General features: G+C 55.3%; 1 protein-coding gene across 1 annotated transcript in view; it reads left to right on the plus strand.

Moving 5' to 3' along the window:
• Nucleotides 1-1,397: 1,397 nt before the first annotated feature.
• The window catches only part of NIBAN2 (niban apoptosis regulator 2), a 53,654-nt gene continuing 31,434 nt past the window's right edge, over nucleotides 1,398-23,617 (plus strand). Inside the window, exon 1 of the mRNA XM_068971743.1 lies at nucleotides 1,398-1,552. Within this exon, the coding sequence (XP_068827844.1) occupies nucleotides 1,498-1,552 (55 nt within the window). The 5' untranslated portion in view covers nucleotides 1,398-1,497. The remainder of the gene's footprint in view (nucleotides 1,553-23,617) is intronic.

Genomic DNA, 23,617 nt, shown 5'->3' on the forward strand with positions numbered 1-23,617 from the left:
GACCCAACCTGTGCCAGGTGCTGTGTAGTCACTCTGTTATCTCATTTAATCCTCACAACAAAGCATCATTATTCTCAGTGGACGGATGAGGAAACTGAGGTTCTCAATAATGCCACATGTCCTGGGGCCCAGAGCAAGTAGGACAGCTTGCATCCTCTCTTTTCATCCCCAGCATCTTGTAGAGAGCCAAGCCAGCAGGTGTTTATCACCAAACGCATGAAGAGTGCCTGTATCCCATTAGTCAACTTCAAACCTACCTTCTGTTGGCGTTGGCAGGCCTGAAGCACCGTGCTCAGCAATGTCAGCTTTTGTTATCATGGCTTTCTGCTGATGTCACAGTTGCAGTGAGAGCTGTCCAGTTACAGGGTGGGGCACACAGAGAAGTGGGTAAGTACGCAGTCATTAGGGTAAGCACACAGTCACTGGGGTAAGCAAGCAAAAACGGGATGACCCCTAGGATGCAGTACAGGAGGTCTGATCATCAGCAGCCAAGTATGGCTTCTGCTACCCCAGTCCATTATCTGGGGGTCCCAGGGGTTAACCCAGCTCCCCTACCAGCTTGGGGGATAGTGGGGTAGAATTGAAACACATTCTCCTGGTACCTGTGACCCAACCATGCCCAGCCCCCAAACTCCATGCTGGTCCATGGGTTTTGAATCTGCATCTTTTACAAACTGTACTTTTTTTTCTTTTTTTCCTATTTCTGACTTGTCCTGCCTGTCCCACAAGCCACCTTCGAAGTGAAATACCCACACGCGGAGCCCGAGGAATGAGCGCCTGGCCTTTGAGTCGGAGCTCTCCTTGCCACCTCCCTTTTCCTTGCACTGTTGTGCAAGACGGGCGGGTACACCTTCTGGGGCAGGTCGGATCAAGGCCAAGGAACTTCCTGAGAGCTGGCAGCCACGGGCGGGGCTGGGGGCAGGGGAGCAGGGGCGGGAGGAGTGCTCCTGGGCGTCGCCTACCGGCCCCGCACGTCCTTCTCGGTGTGGCTCTCTTCCCAAGGGGGTCGGGGAAGGTGGGGGGCGTTGACACCCAGGCTGGAACCCCTCAGGCACCCCCGTCCTTTCAGACGCCCCGCCACCAGCGCCATCTCTTTCTCCGTTTCGGTCACTGTCCGGTGCGCCCTGCTCCCCGTCTCCCTTCTCGGCCTCGCTTTCTCCGACCTCCTCTTTGTTTCTGTCTTGCAGGCGGTCCTTGCATACCCCGGCCCCTGCCCCGCCCGCTCGACCGCCACCGAGGAGGGGGCGGGGCTCGAGTCTGGGGGCGTGGCCTGGCGGGGCTGGGCTGGGTTGGGCGGGGCCGCGGGCTGGGGCGCGAGGCGGAGGCGGCCAGCTAGTGGACGGACGCTACTGGAGCCGGAGCGCGAGCCGGGCAGAGGCCGCAGCCAGGGGCGGCGGGAGCAGGGCGGGCCGGCTCCATGGCGCCAGTGGCGCCTGTCTGAGCAGCGCAGGCAGCGGCAGGCGGCGGCCGGATCGGGCCGCGCGGCTCCTCCTCACCATGGGGGACGTGCTGTCCACGCACCTGGACGACGCCCGGCGTCAGCACATCGCAGGTGAGTCCGGCGCCGCGCAGCGCGCTCTGGGGGTCCGGCGGGGAACCCCGGCCACGCCCCCATCCCTGCCTGCCTGCTGGGGTCTGCGGAGAGTCAGGCCCCGGGCAGGGCGGGAGTGGCCCAGGGCCAAGACCTGTTGTACAAGCTTGTTTCTCCTACGTCTGGGTGCCCCTTCCTGGCTCCTTCTGAGTCCGCCCTTCCCCCTCCCGAGGGGACTCGAACTTCCACCCACCCCTGGGAGCCGCCGGGTCTCTGGATTCCTGGACACACTCCTGCAGTCTGAGCTGTGGAAGAGGGTCGCAGCCTCCCCACTTCACCTTGGGTATCTCTGCCCGGAAGCGATCCGGGCCCACTCGGCCAGCGTGTCCTGACCTTCCCTGACTGTCCCAGGTCCCGGCTGGCTCTGGCTCCAGACCCAGTACACGTGGCCGAGGCTTCCAAGGGACTGGCCCATCAGGGTCTGAGCCTGAGCCTGGGGAGTGGGCCTAGGAGAGATGGGGTGCACAGGAGGGGTGGGTCAGAACCCCTGTCCCTGGCCTCCTGCACAGCTGGGTGCTTCTGCGGGTGGCTTGTTTAGGGGGCTGGTTAAGGCAAGAGCCCAGTCTCCTCAGCCCCCTCCTTCAACCGTGCCAGCTCCCAGCCCTGCACAGTGGCCGCTTCTCAGAGGGGCAGCTGCCCTCTTCCTCCCTGGGAAAGCACAGGGAGTGCTGTAGGGTCCTGGCTCCTCCTTCCCCAAACCCCAGGAATGGAGAGACAGGGTAAGACCCCCAAGCTGCCTGGGAAACTCAGTTCTGGGGGAGGCTGCCAGGGGGGAGTCCCACCGTCTGTTTCCCATCTGGGATCTCTTGGACAAGTCTCCTAACGTCCTGACCCCTTAGTTTCCCCTCTTCGAAATGGGGTGAATACTTTCTTCTTAATCAATTTAAGTGAGCTAATTCACATGGCTTACTTAACACAGCTCTGGTGTGGGGGAGACCCCAGTGTGTGGGGTGCTGATTCATGTGCAATGGTGGGGGCCAGTCTGTGAGAAGGGAGCCTGTTGCTCTTGGCTGAACTTGCCTCTGCCTGGTAGATCTAGCACGCTGTGCCTGCATACACTTACGATGTGTCCTGCCATCCTGTAGTTTCCGCAGCTGTGTTCTGCCCACTCAGACCTCTGGAGAACAGGAACCAGGGGTCTCCCAATGCTGTGTTCCCACCCTAGCTGGACACAAAGATTTGTCCTGTGACTGGGGTCCTGGGCCCATGGCTGGAGATCCCCTTTTGTGCCAGGCAGGCCTGGGGCTGGCCCAACGGTGGGGGTGATGGAGAAGTGAGTCAGACCCTCTCCAGCGTCAGACCAGCAGGGGGTTAAGTCCTGGAACACTTGTTTGTAGGACAGGCCTGGACTCTGGAAGGAGGAAGGCTGGGGCGGAGTCTTCCTGTCCCCTCCCTGTCGGTGGCAGCCTCCTAGGGTTCTGTAACAGTCCATCCATTCACGACCTCCTCCTGGGGCCCTCTCACCCCGCCTGGGTGGGGTGTGCTGCGCCTTCTTGAGGGGGGCGTTTACCCCCCCCCACACATACCCAGCTCTGGCTCTCTCCCCTTCCTGCCTCCTGGGCTGAGAACTGCCACCTTGAAGGGGAGGAGACAGAGGCCGCAAAAGGTGAAGTGTCCTCTCCTGGGCAGGCTTGGGTTTGCTTTGTGGATACCAGGCTGGGTGGAAGAGGGCTGGGCCCACTCAGAGCCTGCTGGCCTCTTTCTTCTCAAAACTTCAGTGCTATTAATAGCCCTCTTCAAATGCCTCAAATTCCTGGTCCAGGCTCACCTGAAGGGGCTCCTGCAGTACCAGGGGTGGGAGGGGAGGCAGCCAGCAAGCTTCCAGCCCCTCTCCCACGGGAGGAGGCTGCCTGAGAAATAAACCTCTGGGGATCCTGTCGCATCCTCCTTGCCCCTCCCACGGAGCAGCCAGGGCAGCAGGGCATTTTCCTGCAGGACAATTAAAATTCCAGAGCCCTCCCCCTCCAGCCCAGGACTGCCCTGTAAAGAAGTCAGCTGTGCTCTGATTTCCGAGGCTCCATTGGGTTCAGGTTCTGTGGCTTGGCCGGTGGCTCTCGGGGCTCCTTGCGCACCCCGAGCAGGTGAGTGCCAGCCTGCAAGTCCTGGCAGGGGTCAGGCGCGCTCCAGCCCATGGTGCTGTTTTCTTTTTTTTTTTTTTGCTGTCACGGCACCTTTCATCCTGGAATTTCAAAGCTCCTGGCAAGCAGGGGCTTGTTCTCACACCGGCGGCCCCATGTGGCTGGTGGCAGGATGAGACTCTCCTTCGTTCATAGGGGAGTTTGCATGGAGGAAGAACCCTGGCCAGGGAGCCAGGAGGCCTGTGTAACCTCGGGCAGCCACTCGCTCTTACTCTGCTCTCTCCGGGTCTCAGTTTCCCGCTGTGACCGAACCAGTGTGCTCCCTGAGGGCCAAAGTCGCTTCCGGCTCTGAGGGCCTTGTTGTTCAGTTGCTAAGTCGTGTTTGACTCTTTGCTATCCCATGGACTGCAGGCTTCCCTGTCCTTCACTGTCTCCTGGAGTTTGCTCAAACCCATGTCCACTGAGTCGGTGATACTATCCAACCATCTCATCCTCTGCTGCCCCCTTCTCCTCCGAATCACCTGGAATGTTTCCCACACACCTCAGACTTGAGCCAGCTCAAGGTCTCCTAAATCTCCAGCTCAGGTGTCTAAATCTCAATTTTCTTATCTGTAAAATGGGAATAATGACATCATGCAAGTCTGAAACTTAGCCCAGTGCTTGGGACACAGTAAGTGCTTAGCAAACATCTGCCTTTGTTATCGACATGGTTCTTTATTCTCTGTTCCCGAAAGGGGTCCGGTGTTTGAGTTTAAAGGGAGCAGTTATAGCTGTGGTTAAGGGCTTGTCCAGGGTCTGTCCAGGGTCTGGGGTCAAGGTTGATGCTGGTTTCCTGGATGTAAGAGTCCACCTGGGTTTTGGGAACCTGTGATTGCCTTCTGCATTGGCATATGTGTGAGATGGACATGGGTTCTCTGGAGTGGGTCCGGACGGCAGTGAGTGATGGGGGACCCATGTGACAAGGAAGGAACTAGGACGTGAAGAGATGGGGGGTTAGGCCAGCTCAGAGCTTCTTCCTGGTGCAGAGGCCAGGACAAGTGTGGGCGTTCTGGTGACTCCTGTCAGCACTGTGAGAGGGGTTCTTTGCATATGGTCTGAGCCACATAAACCAAGATGGGACAGGTGAGGGAGTGAGCTCACTGTTTCTCAAGGTATACAAGTAGGGGGTTGGGTGCTGCATTCATGGCAGGAAACCTGGCCCTGCCTGGCATGGAATAGTGGGGGATGGGAGGGGGGCTTCTGCCTCAAGGATGGCCTTAAAGGACTCGACTGATGCTCTGGAAATTCTCTTGGCCAGGATGAAATTGTGGTCAAGGAACTACCTCCCCCTCACTGCCTACATACACACAGTGCCCTGAGGTTTATTACCTGAGAGCGCTCCTGCTGAAGTTTGCCAATGCCTGCCCGCTTCCCTTCTGCTGGCCTCACCTTTCCCGTTGCTAATTCTTTTATTAAATAGCAGCTTTATTGAAACGCAATTCACCTGCCAGCCAGTTTGCCCATTGAAAGTGGACCAGTCAATGGTTTTCTGTATATTCAGGGTCGGGCAACCATCCCCATGATCAATTCAGAACCTTAGGTCACCCATGAAAGAAACTGTCTACCCATGAGTCGTCCCCCCTCCCCCCTCCCTTGCTTCTCCTCCAATCCTTCCCAATTCTAGGCAACCACTGCTCGTGTTGCGTGATTGCAAAAGTAAGGAACACACAGACAATTTGGGAGTGGAGAAGTGAAAAAAAAAAGAGAGCTCCTCCACGTTCAGTCGCTCTCCCCAGAAGAAACCCCTCCAGATTGGTGTGTCCGGGTCTCCAAACGCCCATGGCTGTGTACATACACATTTAGCTCTGTTTACAAAAAGAGGTCCCATGGTATATTTCTGTGGTTTGACTTTTATCCCCCCATCAGTATATTGTGAGCATCTTTCCATGTCAGAACACGAGCCTGCCTCCTCCTTCTGATGGTGGGTTTCCTTTTGTGCACGGCGCGGTTTGCTTATCCAGACCCCTGTCAACCAACGAGGGGTTGTTTCCAGTGTTTTGCTAGTAACCATGGTGCTGCCTGAACTGCCTTGCACGCATCCTGAGCCAGGTTCCCCTATCAGAGCAGTCTCAAAACGAAAACACCTGAGTCACGTTTTGATGGATTGACGCAGAGCCTCTGAAAAGGCTCCCTCCTGACAGCACGTGGTACTTCAGTCCCAAGGATTATCACCCTTTTGGACCATCAGATATGAGAAAAGGGGGTATCTTTTTTAATTTATTGAACAAAGTAATGAATATCTTTTTTTGTTTGTTTTATGAACTGATTTTAAAAGCCTGCCTTTCCTCCTTGGGCCGTGGTTGTGCCTCCCAGGAGTTTAGCAGTGGAGGCTGCGCCTGTCCAGGTGTGTGGTATCCTGATGCTGCCCCGGGCTTTGCAGGGAGACCACCAGACCACCGGAAGCAGTGTGCCACCCCCCTCCCTTTCTGTGCCTCAGCTGCTGCCCTTAGCTTAGGTCTGGGTCAGCCCCTGGAGGTGAGGCGTCTGGGGAGATTCTGCCCTGCCCTTGTGTCTTCTTACATAATGTGCTTTTGTTGGCGTTGACCCTGCCCTCCCCCCTCCCCCCAGCCTCCACTCTGTTCCTTTCCCACCGCTGGGGCCCGAGCTCCGCCTCGCCTGCTCAGAGCTGCCTCCCACCTCACCCCTCCATCCTTCCCACACACGCTGCCAAAGAGCCTTTCTGGACCCAAACTGGGCTGTGGGCCTCCCTCCCTGCCGCCTGAAGAATGAGGTTTAGAGACAAAACTAGGAGAATCAGTCACCACCATCCTGCAAGAATTCATTCTTTAGTGGTATTTCCCTTCTGTGCTTATTGTTACACACTGCTGAGACCGTGACTCAATTCGTGCCTTGCTCCTTGATGGATTAAACGATGTATAATAAACATCTCTCCCCGGTCATCAGAACCTCCCTGGAAGCATTCCCCCAAACTCCATCTTGTTCCACCCAAGGCCATCTGTGCAGACGTTTTTCTTAGCCTTTTCCCCTAAGGCAGGACATTGCCGGGCTCCCCTGTGACCAAATAGGTGGTTTTCAGGGGCACACTGAGTCGCTGGGTTTGTCTCCTTTCCTGCTCCGGTCAGCTTCCCTACTGAAGAGAGACTCATCCACTTGCCCTCCCCTCCCCCAGCCCACAGCCTGCTCCCACCAGCCTGGGCATTTCGAGGGAGGTCCATTCCTGGGAGCCGCCTGACGCCTCTAAGCATCTTTCCTTGAAGAGTGGGCTCAAAGAGGCTGCTGGTGAACTGGGGGTGGGGGGGACCACGGACTGACGTCCATGGCATCTGGGTGTGACCAACCGTATATCTCCTGCTGCTTCTCTTGAGGGCAGTCCACTGATTTGTCTCCTGCCAGAGGATGAGAAGATAGAGGAAGGAGGGGCCGCTCCTAACCTGTCCGCTTAGCCCTTGTTTAACTGAGCACTTATTCTGTGCCAAGCCTTCTCTTGTCTTTGAATCTACACCCTCCACCTCCCTTCCCAGCATCTTACTGGCCATGGTTGGGAGCACAGGGACAGAGCAAGTCAGTGGCCAGGGAGACAGCATGGAAAAGGGCCCAGAGAGAGGCAGGCGCTGGGGAGAAGGGGGCTGGGAAGGGAGGAGCCGAGTGGGAAGAGCGGCATGTGTCAGAGGCCCCCCTCCGGTCATTACTCAGCCCCGACTCAAGTCTGTCTTCGGCCAGTCCTGCCCTCCTGCCGGCGCCCCCTCCTCCTCCGCAGACCAAGCTTATGACTCACTCCAGCCCGGGTCCCCTCCTCGCAGCATCCTTCTGCGGTCGCAGAAATTCCTCAGCTGCTTTTCCTTCCCCTACCCCGCCCCCACCCACTTCCCTGCCTGGGGAAGGAGGGTTTTCTGAAGACGGTGCCGGGCAGCGTTGGAAACAAAGATGGAGGTTTCACACCCTCGAGGGTGGAGCCGAGCCATGCCCCCGCTTCCCGGTCGGATCTTGGGGCCTGAGTCACAGAAACGCTGCAATCTTTCTGATCATGCCGATTTTTCAAACTGGAAGAACAGGAAGTGCCCATCTCTCCAGGGCCCCTGGTTCCACCCCCAGCCCGGGAACCATCTCAGTGTATAGTGTAGATGTGCTTGGGTGGAGGGACCTACCTGGTGACACAGCGGATGGTAAGACAGAAGAAGCAGGGAGTCCCGGGCAAGGCTGCGTAGCAGACTGCTTGGGTTCGAGCCCGAGCTTTGGCACCGGATGGCAGGTTGGCCACCCTCTCTGAGCCTCTGTGTCTCCCTTCTGTAAAAGAGGTTGACAGTGCGGGTTTCTCAGGGTATAGAATCACAGCCCGGGGCTGGTGAGCGATGAGAACACAGCACGTGGTAGCTCTGATGACTGACACTTCCCGGACAGACATGGGTCAGGCCTGTCCTGCAGCCTCCGTCCCCCAGGCCCCTGCCATGTGCTCCAGGAAGTTGGCACGTCCCAGGTTGAGGAGCCCCCAGACTCTGGCCCTGGACAGCTGCAGCGGTCAGTAGGCACCTGGGGGTGGAGGGCTGAGACAGGCTGTGCTGACGCACTGAGTGGCTCAGTGGCTCACAGTCAACAGCGTTGCCTGCGCTGTGCCCAATGTTGGGCAGGGCCCAGAGAACAAACAGGCAAAAGACAGATGGGAACGTGCGCCCCTCGCCTGGCCGTGTGTCCAGATTTACTTGCTTGATCTGGGTTTCTGTTCACTGATGGCTCTTACGACTCTGACCGATGGCTCTGCTTCGCTCTGTGCCTTTTCTCTCCATCTGTGACCCCAAGACCAGGATCTACTTACAGGCATTCTCTGCTCTGAAAATCCTTTCCTTGTGGTCTTGAGATGCCTCCTAAAGGCAGGGCTGGGTGGGTTTGGATGTTAGAAGTTGAAGGGGAGGGTCCCCATTTGTGTGTCTGTGAGACCCCACAGGTTCTGCAGTGGGCTCTGGCCCCAGACACACTTGGTCATTCTTTTATTCATTAACTCAATAGTTATTGATCTCCTACTGTGTGCCAGGCACTGTGCTGGATACCAGGGGCATCCCGTGTCCCAAGCTCTTCCACAGCCCCTGCCCATGTAGCACTGCCTGGCTGGCTGCGCCTCTGCAGGCTGAGGGGTATCCTCAGGGGGCAGACCTTCAGTGGGAAAGTGTGAGGGGTAACTGGTCCAGTGGGTGAGGAGGGATGGGGTGAAGAGGAGGGAGCCACAGGGGCTGGTCTTAAAGAAGAGGGGACCTTGTCCTGAGTGTCCTGGGGAAGCCTAGGAGGGTGGGTGAGAGGAGGAGGAGAGCCGGTGGTGAGAGCGGTCCGAACCAGTATGGATGGGGTATAGTCAGGGTGTGTGTGTGCATGTGCGTGCGTGCGTGCGTGCGTGCGTGCGTGTGTGTATTTGACTCTGTGTGTATGTGTATATGGGGTGATGGGGCAACAAGCTTTGGTGATGGTGATGTGTGAGGTTGGGAAGACCTGGTGCCAGTTCTTGGTCCCGTGGGATTGATGGACCCCATCAATTTGTTTTGGGCTTCCCCCGTGGCTCAGCAGTAAAGAATCTGTCTACAGTGCAGAAGACGCAATAGATTCAGGTTTGATCCCTTGGTTGGAAAGATCCGCTGGAGGAGGGCATGGCAACCCACTCCAGTATTCTTGCCTGGAGAATCCCATGGACAGAGGAGCCGGGCGGGCTATAGTCCATAGCGTCATAAAGAGTCGGACATGACTGAAGAGACTGAGCACATAGGTTTTATTGAGGTAATCAGTGGTCCTGCAACCCTGCTTATCATTCCCCTGATTATGGGAGACTCACTCCCTTCGTCAGCAACTCTGTGTATGAGAACCTTTTCTTCCAGGGGCAGAATGGAAAGAGGTCTGGGCCTGGATTCCGAGGACCTGACTTTGAGATCTTGTCTCAGTGGCCCTGTCATTTGGCAGATGATGTCCCTTCTCCGGACCTCAGGTTCCTTATCTGTCAAGTGGGTCTGCAGTAGCCTGGACGTGCTAGATGGTTGTGAGGCATCAATGGGATGATGTCCCACTGTCATCAGTCCTTCCTGTTGTGTATCGTCTGTGACAGGATGTTGGCTGAGGGAGTCCCTCCTCTCAGGAATCAAAAGTGCAGGGCGTGGGCCAGGGCGCTGGGGTCAGGGTCCATATGCAGGGCCAGGGACTCCAGTGGGTAACCGGGCACCCAGGAGGAGCAGAGGAAGAGTGAATTGTAGTTTGGGGACTTCCCTGGACTTCCAGTGACTAAGACTCCGCACTAGCAACGCAGAGGGGTCCAGGTTTGATCTCAGGTCAGGGAACTGGACCCCACATGCCACAGCTAAAGAGGCCACATGCTGCTGCAGTGAGGGTTGAAGCTCCCATGTCCTGTAACTAAGACCCGGTGCATAGATATACATAAATATGTATTTTTTAAAATATTTTTTTAAAAAAGAATGAATTGTGGTTCAGAAAGTGTGAACCCCACTTCCACATCCACACATCTGTGGCCATGCCGGCCACAGCTGCTGTCCCTCCTTCCCATGCCCCATGCCGAATGGAGCTGATTTGTGTCCAGCCAAGTTTGTTAAGCCAGAACCTTCTAGAACAGGAGTCCCTTGGGCCAGAAGCTACTCACCCTCTTGTACTTAACCCGCCTCTAATCCTTCCCACCTGCCAGGAGCCATTTACAGGGGCAGGCTGGGAGGCGAGAGCCTGAGGGCTGGTGCCAGGCGACCTTTGGCAAGCCCTGTCTGGCCTCCCTTTGCCAATCTGTGCAGCGGGGCACAAGCACAGTCTCTAGTGGCTTCCTGGCTCTGACCTTATGGGAGCCTGTGGGCCTTGGGCTGTGTTGAAGGCAGGTGCCTAGCAATTATTTAGTGCATAATGCCATCTTGCTGTGGAGGGACATGCCTTCTCTGAGAACTGCCCTGTGCTGGGTAGAAGGGATGAAGCAGGGACACGAGCCCTGATCTCATGGGCCTCATGCCATCCAAGAAGCTTCCTTCAAGCTGAAGGCAGTGTGGTTTGTGTTACAAAGACAGTGGGTCTTTATGTTTCCAAAGTGCATGTTGGTTTTAAACTTTGGTCAGCCCAACTCAAGAGGTAACACGTCCAGCCTTGACAAGGAGGCAACTGGCTTCTGCCCCAGAAAGCCCTGTGGCCTTGGGCAGGTTCCCTTCATAAAATGGGAAGGTGATCCCTGTGACGATTCTGGGAGGCAGTTGTTCCTGGCATGTGGAACCTGCTGGGTACATGGCAGCCCCCTTTTGGCTGAGTCCTCGGGGAGGAGCGGTGTCCTTGGCCTGCCTGGGAATTCAGGAGTGATGGGACTTCTAGAGGGGAGTGGGCTGACAGCCGCACTTCTGTTTCCATTTTAGCTTTTGCTTTTTAGTTTGTGTTTTTGGAAGTATTCCCTGGAGGTGCGGGTGGAAAGGGGGAGAAAAGACAAACAGGACTGAAGCTTGGGGGAGTCCGGGCTCCGCTGGGCTGCGGAGCCGTGGTTAGCGTGGAAGGGGTGCTTGCGGTTTGCCTGTGGTCTGGGCTGCTCCGGCCACAGCGCCCCACTTGCCCACGTTCGGAGCTTGCCGACCGGCCGTGGCCGCTCTCCTTTCTCTGGCCCAATCCCTCCTCCCTCGTAGCCAGGAAGGCTCCTTTGTGGTCATCCAACCAGTTCCCTCCTCTGTTTTCGTAACTGAGTAAACTGAGGCCCAGAAGGAGGAGAGAGACATTCCCAGGGTCTCAGAGGACGGGAACCCGGGGCCCATTCCATTCCTGGACGCCCCAGACAGCAAAGACGAGTCAGGAAGGAGCGCCAGGCCTGGGTGGGGCCGCGAAGGTTATAATTTTGAACACAGAGTAAACAAACAAGCCCTCCGGCCCTCCGTGAGAGAAGCGGCCCTGTGCCGGCCTCACAGATAGGCCTGTCCACACGCAGACAGCGAGGTGTTGTGGAAGATTAAAAAAAGCCAAGCTCCCTTCCCCTCCACCCCCGCTGCCATATTTTAAGCTGCCAGGAAGAGGAAGGAGGAGAGACCGGACCTCCTGGGACGACCACTGCTCCGGCCGAGGGCACGCTCTGCAGTGTTGGCTCCCTGTGTGGCTTTTGGCAGGACACTTCCCCTCTCTGGGCCTCAGTTATCCCCTCTCTAAAATGGGGGTGATCCCTCTCTCAAGGAGAGGGAGGGCCGCAGGGTGATTTGTGCTGAGTGACTGAACACAGCGAGCCCTTACTCTCGCCCTGACCTGAGTCTTCGTGGCTGGAGGCGAGGCCCCTCTTGGGGTGGCAGGGTGACTTTCTCAGGCCGGCCTGCTCCTCCTGGGAGACAAACCTCCACTCTGGGTCAGGCTGTCGCTGGCTGACCAGCTCAGCTCTCCTGTTTTCCTGTTGAGATGGTGTCAGAATTTGGGAGGAACTGCTTCTGGGGGCCTGCCCTGAGGGCAAAGGGGCTGGGCTACAGTCGGGCCTGGACACCCTGCCTCCCCGGGTGGGGGCCCAGGAGACTTCCCGTATGAGGAGGGGGCAGAGCCCCTCCGCTGCCCTCCTCTCTTCTTGAGTACCCCCACTGTGGCTTCTGAGAGTCCAGCGCTGTGGACGGGAGTTCGGCAGGCATGGCCTCCGCCTTGGGCGTCAGTTTACCCTGTGGTTCAGTGAAGGAGATGGATGAGAGTCTCTGGAAGGCCCACTGGGCCGAGTTCTAGACCTGGAGAGGCCCTGGAGGACCCACAGACTAAGCCCACAGCCAGGAGCTCTGTTCCCTGGGGCCACTCTCAATAGCTGCGTTGGGGCCTCCTCTGGGCGCCTCCCCGGGGTTCTTGCCGGTGACATGAGCACCACGAGGTGAGGCCTCACAGGACAGAGCTGGCTCCACTAGCTGCTAGAACAGTTATTGTAGCTCTTGATGCCTTGGTTTCACCAGCTGTAAAATGGGAATGATGATATCACTTCACTTATATTAGCTATGATTTAATAATATAAAGGATAATTTGCATTATATGCATTGATCAGTTATGTTTATGCATATTTAACACAGTGCTGGGCATAGTTAATGCTCAATAATCAATAGCTATTATTGACATTTGTTAGTTTCAATTAATTGCTTAGCAGTGAGTGAATGAGTAAATGTCCCGCAAGGTTTCCATCTCAAAGCACGAGATGTGATTTGGACCTGAAGTTATTTGGAAGAAGGATCTGGTGGGTGCTGAGAGTGGGCTCGGAGGGTGGGGCAGATGTGGGCAGGGTCAGGGCCCTGGCTGGTTCTGACTTCCCCTCGGCCCGGCTGGAAGGAGGGTTTGCCTTCTACCTCGTGTCTGAGACCGCAGGCCTGGAGCGCGTGCGGCCGAGCACACAGCTTCCTTCCTCCCGGCGTGTATTCCTCTCTGTCTGACTCACTGGCTTTGAGTCTTTTGTTCTTGTCCTTGAGCCCCAGGGGTGAGGCCTGGAGAGGCAGGGCCCAGGGACTCACTCTAGGATGGGCTGACCCTCCCCCAGCTCCTGACCGCTCTGCGCCCTGGGCCTCCAGGACTGAGCCCTGGTGTGACAGGTAGGGAATGTGACCCCTGGGTCCTGGTGTCCCTGCTGACTCACTGTGTGGCCCACACTGGAGCACACCTTTACCCCTGGCCCTGCCCACCTAGAGCTCAAGGCTCGGCTGGAGAGATGCAGTATACAAGTGCTTACCAGCCAGTCATTAATTAAATAATTATCAGAGGGCACATCATGATGAGATGGCCACGCCCCTAAAGAACTTGCCTGCGTGGGCCCTGGAGGTGCTTGTCTGAGGGCTCTCTTGACAATAACTGTCTTTGGCTGCCCAGCTCAGCTTTCCTGTTTTCCTGTTGAGATGGTGGCAGCATTTGGGAGGAACTGCTTCTGGGGGCTTGCCCTGTGGGCAGAGGGGCAGAGGCCCAGGGACTCACCCAGGGTCCCTCAAGTGACTCAAGTCCCTTCCCCTCTTGGTGTTTCAGTTCCTGGTCAGAAAAATGGACCCTTCCAGGACAGGTACTGTGACAGGCTGGGGTCCTGCCGCTGACCCCACCCAGGGCTTGGGTGGTCATCTGGATTTTAGGACAATGACCATCGGCATTGGGTGCTTCTATAGGCTGGGTGGGGAAGGGCTGCCCAGGGCGGGTGGTCCTTACCACCCACCCCCCACCACCAGTGGGAGTGATGGCAGAAAGGTGGCAGAAGCCCCTGGTGAATCCGCCTGGCCAGTCCACACCCTGAATTTACCTGAATGCAACCAGATGGTTACATTATAGCTGGGTTACAACAGAAAAAAAAAAGAGAGAAACAATCTCTGAAAGAAAGTGAAAGTGTTCGTCACTCCGTCATGTCCGACTCTTTGCAACCCCATGGACTATATAGCCCACCAGGCTCCTGTCCATTGGGATTCTCCAGGCAAGAATACTGGAGTGGGTTGCCATTCCCTTCTGCAGGGGATTTTCCCAACGTAGCGATCAAACCAGGTCTTCTGCATTGCAGGCGGATTCTTTACTGTCTGAGCCACCGAGGAAGCTCAAAACAATGTCGATCAGTAGGTAATGTTCAATGGTGTAACGTGTGGCCATTGAAAGTAAAGATGAGCTGGGTGTCTGCAAGTGAATAGTAGGTCTGTGTAGGTATAGGAAAAAAAATGAAAGGAAACCATCAGTGTGTTAATAGAGATTTGGGATGGTGGTGGTGGTAGGATAATGGATTATTTAATTTTTTTCTTCCTTCTCTCTTGTTGTCTTTTGCATGGTTAATATGTCAAATAAAAAAGAATTGCCTGTATTTTTGGGGAAAATTTTAGTATTTTAACTCCAGAATCAGAGCCATCTTGGCCTAATGAGAGCCTCCACGGGGTGGTTGCAAAGCACAAGGTGGTCCTGGAGAAACGGAGAGGACAGAGAAGGTTCTGGAAGTTCTGGGGGGGGTGGTAAAGAAGGTTCTGGAAGTGCTAGGGGTAAGGAGTTGTTAAGCTGGGTCTCGAAGGTCAGGCTGGATTTTGGCCACCAGAGTTGGGGTACAGACAGGTGCCCATCTGTGGAGGGGAGCAGCCGGACTGTCGCTGGAGGTGGGGAGGCAGGAGACCGCCTGTTGAGTCCTTGAGAGCCCGGCAGGGGAATCGGGGAAAGGAGCCCTTTCTCATCAACACTTCTTAGCTGGACTTTAACAAGAGGGTTTTATTTCTGCTACTCTGGGGAAGAACAGTGAAAGAAAGTGAAAGTGAAGTTGCTCAGTCGTGTCCGACTCTTTGCGGCTCCATGGACTGTAGCCTACCAGGCTCCTCCGTCCGTAGGATTTTCCAGGCAAGAGTACTGGAGTGGGTTGCCATTTCAGTAGCAAGTGTTAACTCTGTGTCTAGCTGGGAGATACCTGTGGCCGGGGATGGATGAGTTGGGGTGGGGGAGGGGTTCAAGCCAGTGGTGGTGGATTGATTCCCCAGCACAGAATCTTTCTGCACCAGGCTATCCCCCTGCAGCATGTAGAAAGGCTCCAGAATATTCCATCATGGACCCAATAGCCTGCCTTTTAACTTGCTCAGCCAAACCCCTATTGCTGAACACGGGTTGTTTCTGTTTCCCACTGTTGCAAACAGTGCTCTGTTGGACAGCCTTAATCATTTCCATGGGATTAATGCATCGATCCCATCATTGTTCTCAGTGCCAGGTCGTGTGTGGGTCTTGGGGTGCTCGAGCTGGGGAGGCAGCTTCCCATCCTCACGTAGAGCCTTTTCTGGGAGGAAGGACTCAGCATGGAACCCTAGCCAAGATTAGGGGTGGGGTAAAGACCTCTCTGGGATCCCAGGGAGAAGTGACCCAGACTTGAAGGATCATGGAAGGCTTGTTAGGAGAGGGGGTGTCTAGCTGAGACTCAAGGGATGAAGGCAGAAGACTCATAGGCAGAGGGTCATCTCTGGAGAGACCCAGAGCTGAGAGAGTGCGAGCATTTGAGGGAACTGGAATTTCCCAGAAACTGGGGATTATTGCTATGGTTCCTGCTGGCCATGGCAGCAGCACCTCCACGGGCACTGCACGCTGGTGGTCGTTTCTCACAGTGCTGGGGCCTCTGTCCCTTTGTAGGGATGGGATGTTCTCGTGAGGGACACAGGAGCAGGGTGATGTGCCTGCCCCAGGTGACAGTCCTGCAGGCACTCCCCCTTACTGCCCCAGCCCCCTCACCGCCCAGGCTCAAGGGTGGAGCCTGCTCAGCTCCAGTTTCCCAGGCCCTGTGCAGGTGCTGTATCATTTGACAGAATCTGCCAGAAGAGGAAACTGAGGATCCGAGCTTAGGTGACGGCTCGGTTTGTGTGCCGGGGTGGTGACCGCGTCTGCCGCTGATGTGTGACCTTGGACTGGCCTGGCTGGCTCCAGATGCAGCCTCACCTTTGTAGGAAGCATCCCACTGGGATGGGAGAGCCGCTGGCAAACACTCCTCCCAGGGCTGGGAAGGGTCTGTCCCCAGGCCTGAGCTGACATTTCTGGAAAACCCCAACCTCTCTCTGTGCCTGAAGATGCCCGGGAGACCGAGTCGAGCGCTCTGGTGTCATCTCACAGTCAGAGAAAAGATTTCCTGTGCTCAGTTGCCCTGCTTGGTGCTGGAGATCAGTCATGAATGAGACAGACAGGGTCCCTGTCCTCATGGGAGTAACAGACACCAGTTAATTGCCAAGCCTGAGTTGTGCTGTTGACTCAAGGGGTTCTGCCCTGAATGAGGGGTGTGGCTGCCAGTCACAGTTAGAGGAAAGCTTTGAGGGTCCAGGGAGGTGAAATCCAGCTCCTTAACTGGACAGACGAGGAGCTGGAGAGCCAGGGTCACCCGGTGGCTGTCAGGTGCCTGGACTCAGGCCCCAGTGATCTAAAACTTGCATCCTTGCTTGGAACTCATGCTTAGAATCTATCATTACTGCTCAGGGAGAGATGGGCACCCCCTCCCCACTCATCTTCAAGGGACCCCTGGAGAAGCAGACACAGAAACGTGGGCCAGTTGGCCGAGAGCAGAGTTTCCACAGGCGGGGGACACACTGGCACCTGGAACGAGGCATATTAGGTGGGGTCCTCTGGCGCTCGAGGAAACCTGCAGCTGCTGACCCCAGGGTGGGGTGGGACCCATGTCCTCTGCTGGCTACGGGAGTCTTGTTATTTGAATAAACTTTCCATTTTCCATCTGCATGAAACCTCTCCATGCTGAGGGTCGCTGGCATTCCAGCCTGGGATTGGGTTTCCTTCTGGCTCAGCAGCAAAGCTCATGAGTGAATTTTCAGAGTTGATCATCTTCCTTCTCCCTCCTCCCTCTTTCCCTGGGCTTGTCTCCCTTTGTGGGCCCCCACCCCACTTCCCTCTGGACCCAGGCAGCCAGCACTGCAGGCAGCTGTGTGTGTGTGTGTGTGTGTGTGTGTGTGTGTAAGCGAGGGATAGAGTGATGGATAGGAGGATGGATGGATGGATGGTAGATAGGTGGAGCAGAGGAGAGGTCTGGGTCCTGAGGCAGCTTGGGAAGCAGCTTGGCTTGGACTTGGAGAAAAGGGTGGTGTCAGAGGGCATCAGCTGATGAAATGTGTGGGATGTGTGTCTGTGTTTAGCCCTTTTTCCGTTAGGCTTTGGACACAGTAACTGGCACTTACTAGCGATTGCTTGTTATTAGAACGGCAGCTGGCATTCACTAGGCTCTTCCAACGGTCAGGCAGAGTGCTAGATACGCACACATTCTCTGAGGTAGTCCTCACAAGAGCTGCTCTTGTGCATGCGGTTCTTACCCCCATTTTATGGATAAAGAAACTGAGGTTTGGGGAGGTCATCGGCAGTTGCAGAGCTAGGTCTGTCTGTGTTTTTACTGCCAACCTGCCTCCTGGGATAGGATCTTCTCTGCAACCTCCTTGCCAATTGGCCATCAGGCTCCTGCTTGTATGCCTCCAGGGACAGGGAGCTCCCTACTCTAATAAGGTCACCTGTCCCACCCCTGGGCACCTGAGATAAAAAGGCCCTTGTGGATCCTGTCTGCCATGGTGGGTCACTCAAAACAGGCTCCATTATGGCCGGGGCATGGCTGTGGCTGACATCCCATAGCATTGCTTTTCCCTGGAATTTTCCAATCCTTTTGTTGTGAGAGATGAGCTAAGTTCTCCCTCTTTGCCTGTGGCAGTCCTTACCTGGGACTCAGCCCTTTACAGTGTCATTCGTCACATACCGAACAAGCCTGAGCAAACTTGATGCTGACACCATAGAGGTATTTTCATTAGCATTGAGCTTGACGTCTTAGCCAATTCAGTAAGACAAAGAAGGAAGAACAGAGCCACTGGTATGAATAGGAGACACCAGGAAAACAAGACACCGTGGTTCCTCCCTGGGGGAGCTCAAAGCACTTTCCCAGCTAGCCTCGCCCTTAGCCTTGTCCACCTGTGAGTCCACCTGCGGGAGGCAGAGGCTCAGAGAGGCAGGGAGCACGAGAAACTGCGCGGTGAGGAGCAGACGCACTGTGGTCCCCCACGGTCTGGTGGCTTGCGGTTTGTCGGTGTTTGCTTTCTGAATCTTCATTGATGTTTCTCCGTGCACTTCCCCTTTCTCCCTGCCTTTGATTTCCCTCCTGCCCCCACCCCTCCCCTCTGGACCCAGGGAGCCAGCCCTGCAGGCGTCAGCCCTGCAGGCATGTGTGTGTGTCTGTGTGTGTCTGTGTCTGTGTGTGTCTGTGTGTCTGTGTGTGTGTGTGTGTGTGTGTGATAGACTGATGGATAAGAAGATAGATGGAATTTCCCTTTCTGAGTGGTTAAGAATGACCTAAATCAATTCCTAACTATGGAATGAGGTTCGTGACATTGTACAGGAGACAGGGAGCAAGACCACCCCCTTGGAAAAGAAATGCAAAAAAGCAAAATGGCTGTCTGGGGAGGCCTTACAAATAGCTGTGGAAAGAAGAGAGGCGAAAAGCAAAGGAGAAAAGGAAAGATATAAGCATCTGAATGCAGAGTTCCAAAGAATAGCAAGAAGAGATAAGAAGCCTTCTTCAGCGATCAATGCAAAGAAATAGAGGAAAACAACAGAGTGGGAAAGACTAGAGATCTCTTTAAGAAAATTAGAGATACCAAGGGAACATTTCATGCAAAGATGGGCTCCATAAAGGACAGAAATGGTCTGGACCTAACAGAAGCAGAAGATATTAAGAAGAGGTGGCAAGAATACATGGAAGAACTGTACAAAAAAGATCTTCACGACCCAGATAATCATGATGATGTGATCACTCATCTAGAGCCAGACATCTTGGAATGTGAAGTCAAGTGGGCCTTAGAAAGCATCACTACGAACAAAGCTAGTGGAGGTGATGGAATTCCAGTTGAGCTGTTTCAAATCCTGAAAGATGATGCTGTGAAAGTGCTGCACTCAATATGCCAGCAAATTTGGAAAACTCAGCAGTGGCCACAGGACTGGAAAAGGTCAGTTTTCATTCCAATTCCGAAGAAAGGCAATGCCAAAGAATGCTCAAACTACCGCACAATTGCACTCATCTCACATGCTAGTAAAGTAATGCTCAAAATTCTCCAAGCCAGGCTTCAGCAATACATGAACCGTGAACTCCCTGATGTTCAAGCTGGTTTTAGAAAAGGCAGAGGAACCAGAGATCAAATTTCCAACATCCACTGGATCATGGAAAAAGCAAGAGAGTTCCAGAAAAACGTCTATTTCTGCTTTATTGACTATGCTGAAGCCTTTGACTGTGTGGATCACAATAAACTGTGGAAAATTCTGAAAGAGATGGGAATACCAGACCACCTGACCTGCCTCTTGAGAAATCTGTATGCAGGTTAGGAAGCAACAGTTAGAACTGGACATGGAACAACAGACTGGTTCCAAATAGGAAAAGGAGTATGTCAAGGCTGTATATTGTCACCCTGCTTATTTGACTTATATGCAGAGTACATCATGAGAAACGCTGGGCTGGAAGAAACACAAGCTGGAATCAAGATTGCCAGGAGAAATATCAATAACCTCAGATATGCAGATGACACCACCCTTATGGCAGAAAGTGAAGAGGAGCTAAAAAGCCTCTTGATGAAAGTGAAAGAGGAGAGCGAAAAAGTTGGCTTAAAGCTCAACATTCAGAAAACAAAGATCATGGCATCTGGTCCCATCACTTTATGGGAAATAGATGGGGAAACAGTGGAAACAGTGTGAGACTTTTTTTGGGGGGGCTCCAAAATCACTGCAGATGGTGACTGCAGCCATGAAATTAAAAGACGCTTACTCCTTGGAAGAAAAGTTATGACCAACCTAGATAGTATATTCAAAAGCAGAGACATTACTTTGCCGACTAAGGTCTGTCTAGTCAAGGCTATGGTTTTTCCTGTGGTCATGTGTGGATGTGAGAGTTGGACTGTGAAGAAGGCTGAGCGCCGAAGAATTGATGCTTTTGAAGTGTGGTGTTGGAGAAGACTCTTGAGAGTCCCTTGGACTGCAAGGAGATCCAACCAGTCCATTCTGAAGGAGATCAACCCTGGGATTTCTTTGGAAGGACTGATGCTAAAGCTGAAGCTCCAATACTTTGGCCACCTCATGCGAAGAGTTGAATCACTAGAAAAGACTCTGATGCTGGGAGGGATTGGGGGCAGGAGGAGAAGGGGACGACCGAGGATGAGATGGCTGGATGGCATCACTGACTCAATGGACGTAAGTCTGAGTGAACTCCGGGAGATGGTGATGGACAGGGAGGCCTGGCGTGCTGCGATTCATGGGGTTGCAAAGATTCGGACACGACTGAGCGACTGAACTGAACTGAACTGAACTGAGTGGTTAACCTCTGAGGGCCCAGGACCCAGAACGAGTGGACCCCAAGTATGTCACCTTCCCATCCTCTGAGCGGCCCGCTGAGGGACCAGATAGCTGCTATTTTGGTTCTTCTTTTCTGGCCCCCATTTCATGGCATGAAACACATCACAGAAAACGACTGGGAGCACAGGCGGACACACTGTGGGGCCCCTGAGCTTGTGAAAGACCTCCCTGCCCGCCTGACCACCCCTCCAGTGGCCACCCGCCGGAGTGCGTCCTCCTGGCAGTCGCTCAGGCGTCATCATTGACTACACCGGTCCCCATCTGCTGAGGCTCTGGGGCTTCCCTCATTTCCCTGATCCTTATGAAACCCTGACCAGGTGGGTACTACTCTTCCTCCCACTTCACAGCCCAGAAAACTGCAATTCAGAGAGAATTAAGCCCCATGTCCAAAGTCCTACAGTTAGTGAGCCAGTGAGGCTAGTATTGGAACCAAGATTGAATTCCAGAACCTTGACACTACGCTCTGCTGTGAAAGTGGCCTTCTTGACCTAGGAAGGTACTCACAGATGTGTGGAAAAGATGAATGTTTCGCTGAATGCGTGTCTGAATCTGTGCATTCCATGTGTCTTCTGCTTGGCACGCTCCCCCTGCCCAGCCATCCTCCTTCGTCTCACCAGCACCCCTTCATGTCTCGGGGGCCACCTCCTCCTGGAAGTCTTCTCTGATCCTGCAGGCTGGGTTAGCCGTCCCTCCTCTGGCTTCTTCTGCTAACCCCAGCCGGGGACTTACCGTGTCCCGTTGTAGGTTTTGTTGACAGTCTGTCTGCTTTGGACAACAGGGACTGGGTGTGTCTGACTCACTCCTGAATGCTCAGTGCCCCGTGGTTGCTGAATGAATGAATGAGGACATGAAACCTTTCTCAGCCAGCACGATGGAGCCCTGGCACCCTCACCTGTCCTTGGCTTTGCCCCCCGCCACCCTTTTCACTGACCCTGAGCTGCTCGAAAGAGAATGTGGACTGCTGCTTGGTGGCTGCAGGGAGGGGCTGGGTGGCGATGCTGGATGCCAGGCTGGTCGTGGAGGAAGGGCTCGGGCAGGGAGCTCTGCCTGGGCACCTCAGGGTCTTAACTCCAGTGTGGGCACTAAGGGGACAGTGGGCCTGTGGTGGGCACCTGCCAGTGTGAGGGTGCTGTGCAGAGGGCCCTGGGTGCCCGGTCCAGCCTCAGCGCTCTGCACTTTGGGCTGAGAGCAGGCGTGTGTCGAGGGGTACCACGGCCTCGGGGCAGTCGTGACCACTGGGCAGGCCCCAGGTTACAAGGGTTCAGGCACCAGGGGGCATGGTGAGGAAGAAAAGAAGAGCATGGAGGTGAGGGATGCCGCTGAGAAGCCAGTAGGAACGGGGACTGGGCGGGTGGAGGTTAGTGTTTACAAAATCACCGTAATAGATGCGCAGCCTCTGTGCCTGGCCTGATGACCGCAGCTAATTATCCCCAGTCCACAGAGGAGAATATCGAGGCTCAGGAGAGGCCCTGGACCATTGGGATAGGACTTGTCCCACTTCTGTCCGGTTCCCAAGCCAGGGCTCTCTCTGGGCCAGGAGGATGGGGGACATAGAGCCGGGTGGGCAGAGTTGGGAGGTTGGTCCTCCAGGTGGCCTCTGACCTTCCTTTCCTCCCTGCGTGGCTCTGTTGGCCTGGGATGTGGCCTTGGCTGTGGCAGGTCTGGTGCAGGACACCAGACTGGGCAGCCCAATCCTAGACGTGCTCCCCAGAGTGGAAGGGGCCCCCCCTCCCGGTTCTGCCCTGGGTGGAGGGTGCTGCGGGGGCCCTGGGCACCCCTTGTTCACCCGCCCGGCTTGCGTCTGTGTTCCCAGAGAGCAGGGACTCCTGGGTCTAGGCTCCCAGAACAAGCCACCAACTGTCGGGTGGTGCCCGCAGCCGACTCGCGGCTCTGCCAGGCGGCAAGGGAGGGGCCGGAGGGGATGAGAGAGCTTTTATTTCCCTCTGTGTCAAGATGGGAATCGACTGCCTCCCACTGAGGCAGCCGCCACCTCCTCCTCGAGGTGTCAGGGCAGTCCCCGGTGGCTGGGTCTGTGTTCTGCCTTTCTGGGGTGGGGGGCACTTCTCTGGGCCTTCACTTCAGCTCCCTCCCCGCCCTCAGCTCTGGTCTCCCAGCACACACACTCTCCCACCAGAAGACCTGCGTCGCTGAGCTGTGGTTAAATATTTGCTAAGTGAGAAGAGCTGTAAAGGCAGCTTTGTGAGCGCTCCTGGCCGGCTCCTCCTGGCCCGCCCCCGCCGCTGCCTTGCCCCAAAGCTGCCTTCACGATGGGGGACCCAGCTAAGCCTCCTCCTCAGGCCTCCGGGGCCACTGTTTCGGCATCTGAAACCGGGTGACCTCCCACCAGGGGCTGTTCCTTCGGCACCTGTTTGTTGGGCACCCACCTGGCCCAGATAGAAGCCTGGTGCTGGGTCTCTGTCTGTGGGGGGCGGTGATACCATCATGACACTTGCAAAAAGCCCCCAGGAGAAGCAGGGGCTGTGGTGGTGGAGTCTTCAGGGGACTAGACTCGTCTAGGGGGTGGTCCTGAGGGCCAGGCGGAGAGGGTGGGCTCTGGGAGAGCATTCCAGGCCAGAGGCCCCCAAGACCAGAGGCAGGCTTCCTTGCTGGGCACTGAAGCCCACTGGATTTGACTCCCTCACTGCCCTCCTGGGAAGCGGGGCCTTGGCTGCCTCTTCTCTGCTCCTGCAGCCTCAGTTTCCCCATCTGCCCAGTGGAGAGCTTGAACTTGGATTTCACAGAGCCTTTCCCAAGTCCAGTGGCCTGATCAGCGTATGTGCCTGGCCCATTAGTAAGGGAACACGCCAGGGCAGGACTTTCACAGGTGCTGAAGGTTATGATACAGCCACGAGCCTTCATAAGACTCACGTGGCCCTTTGTTAGCAGCAAAACCCAGTATCTCCTGCAGGGCTTTCGTAGTTGCTGAAGGCTATGATCATAGCCACAAACCTTGCGCTTTGACTGTGAACAAAAACTGTCATCTCCTGAGGACCCCAGTGAGCTGAGGGCAAGACTCATCTTATGCCCATTTTGTTATTGTTGTTGTTTAGTTGTTAAATCGTGTCTGACTCTTTGCGATGCTGTGGACTGTAGCCCACCAGGCTCCTCCATCCATGGGGTTTATAGATGAGGAAACTAAGGCCCAGAGAGGCCATTG

The sequence above is a fragment of the Capricornis sumatraensis genome, chromosome 1 (genome assembly GCF_032405125.1).
Source record: "Capricornis sumatraensis isolate serow.1 chromosome 1, serow.2, whole genome shotgun sequence".
Lineage (NCBI taxonomy): Eukaryota > Metazoa > Chordata > Mammalia > Artiodactyla > Bovidae > Capricornis > Capricornis sumatraensis.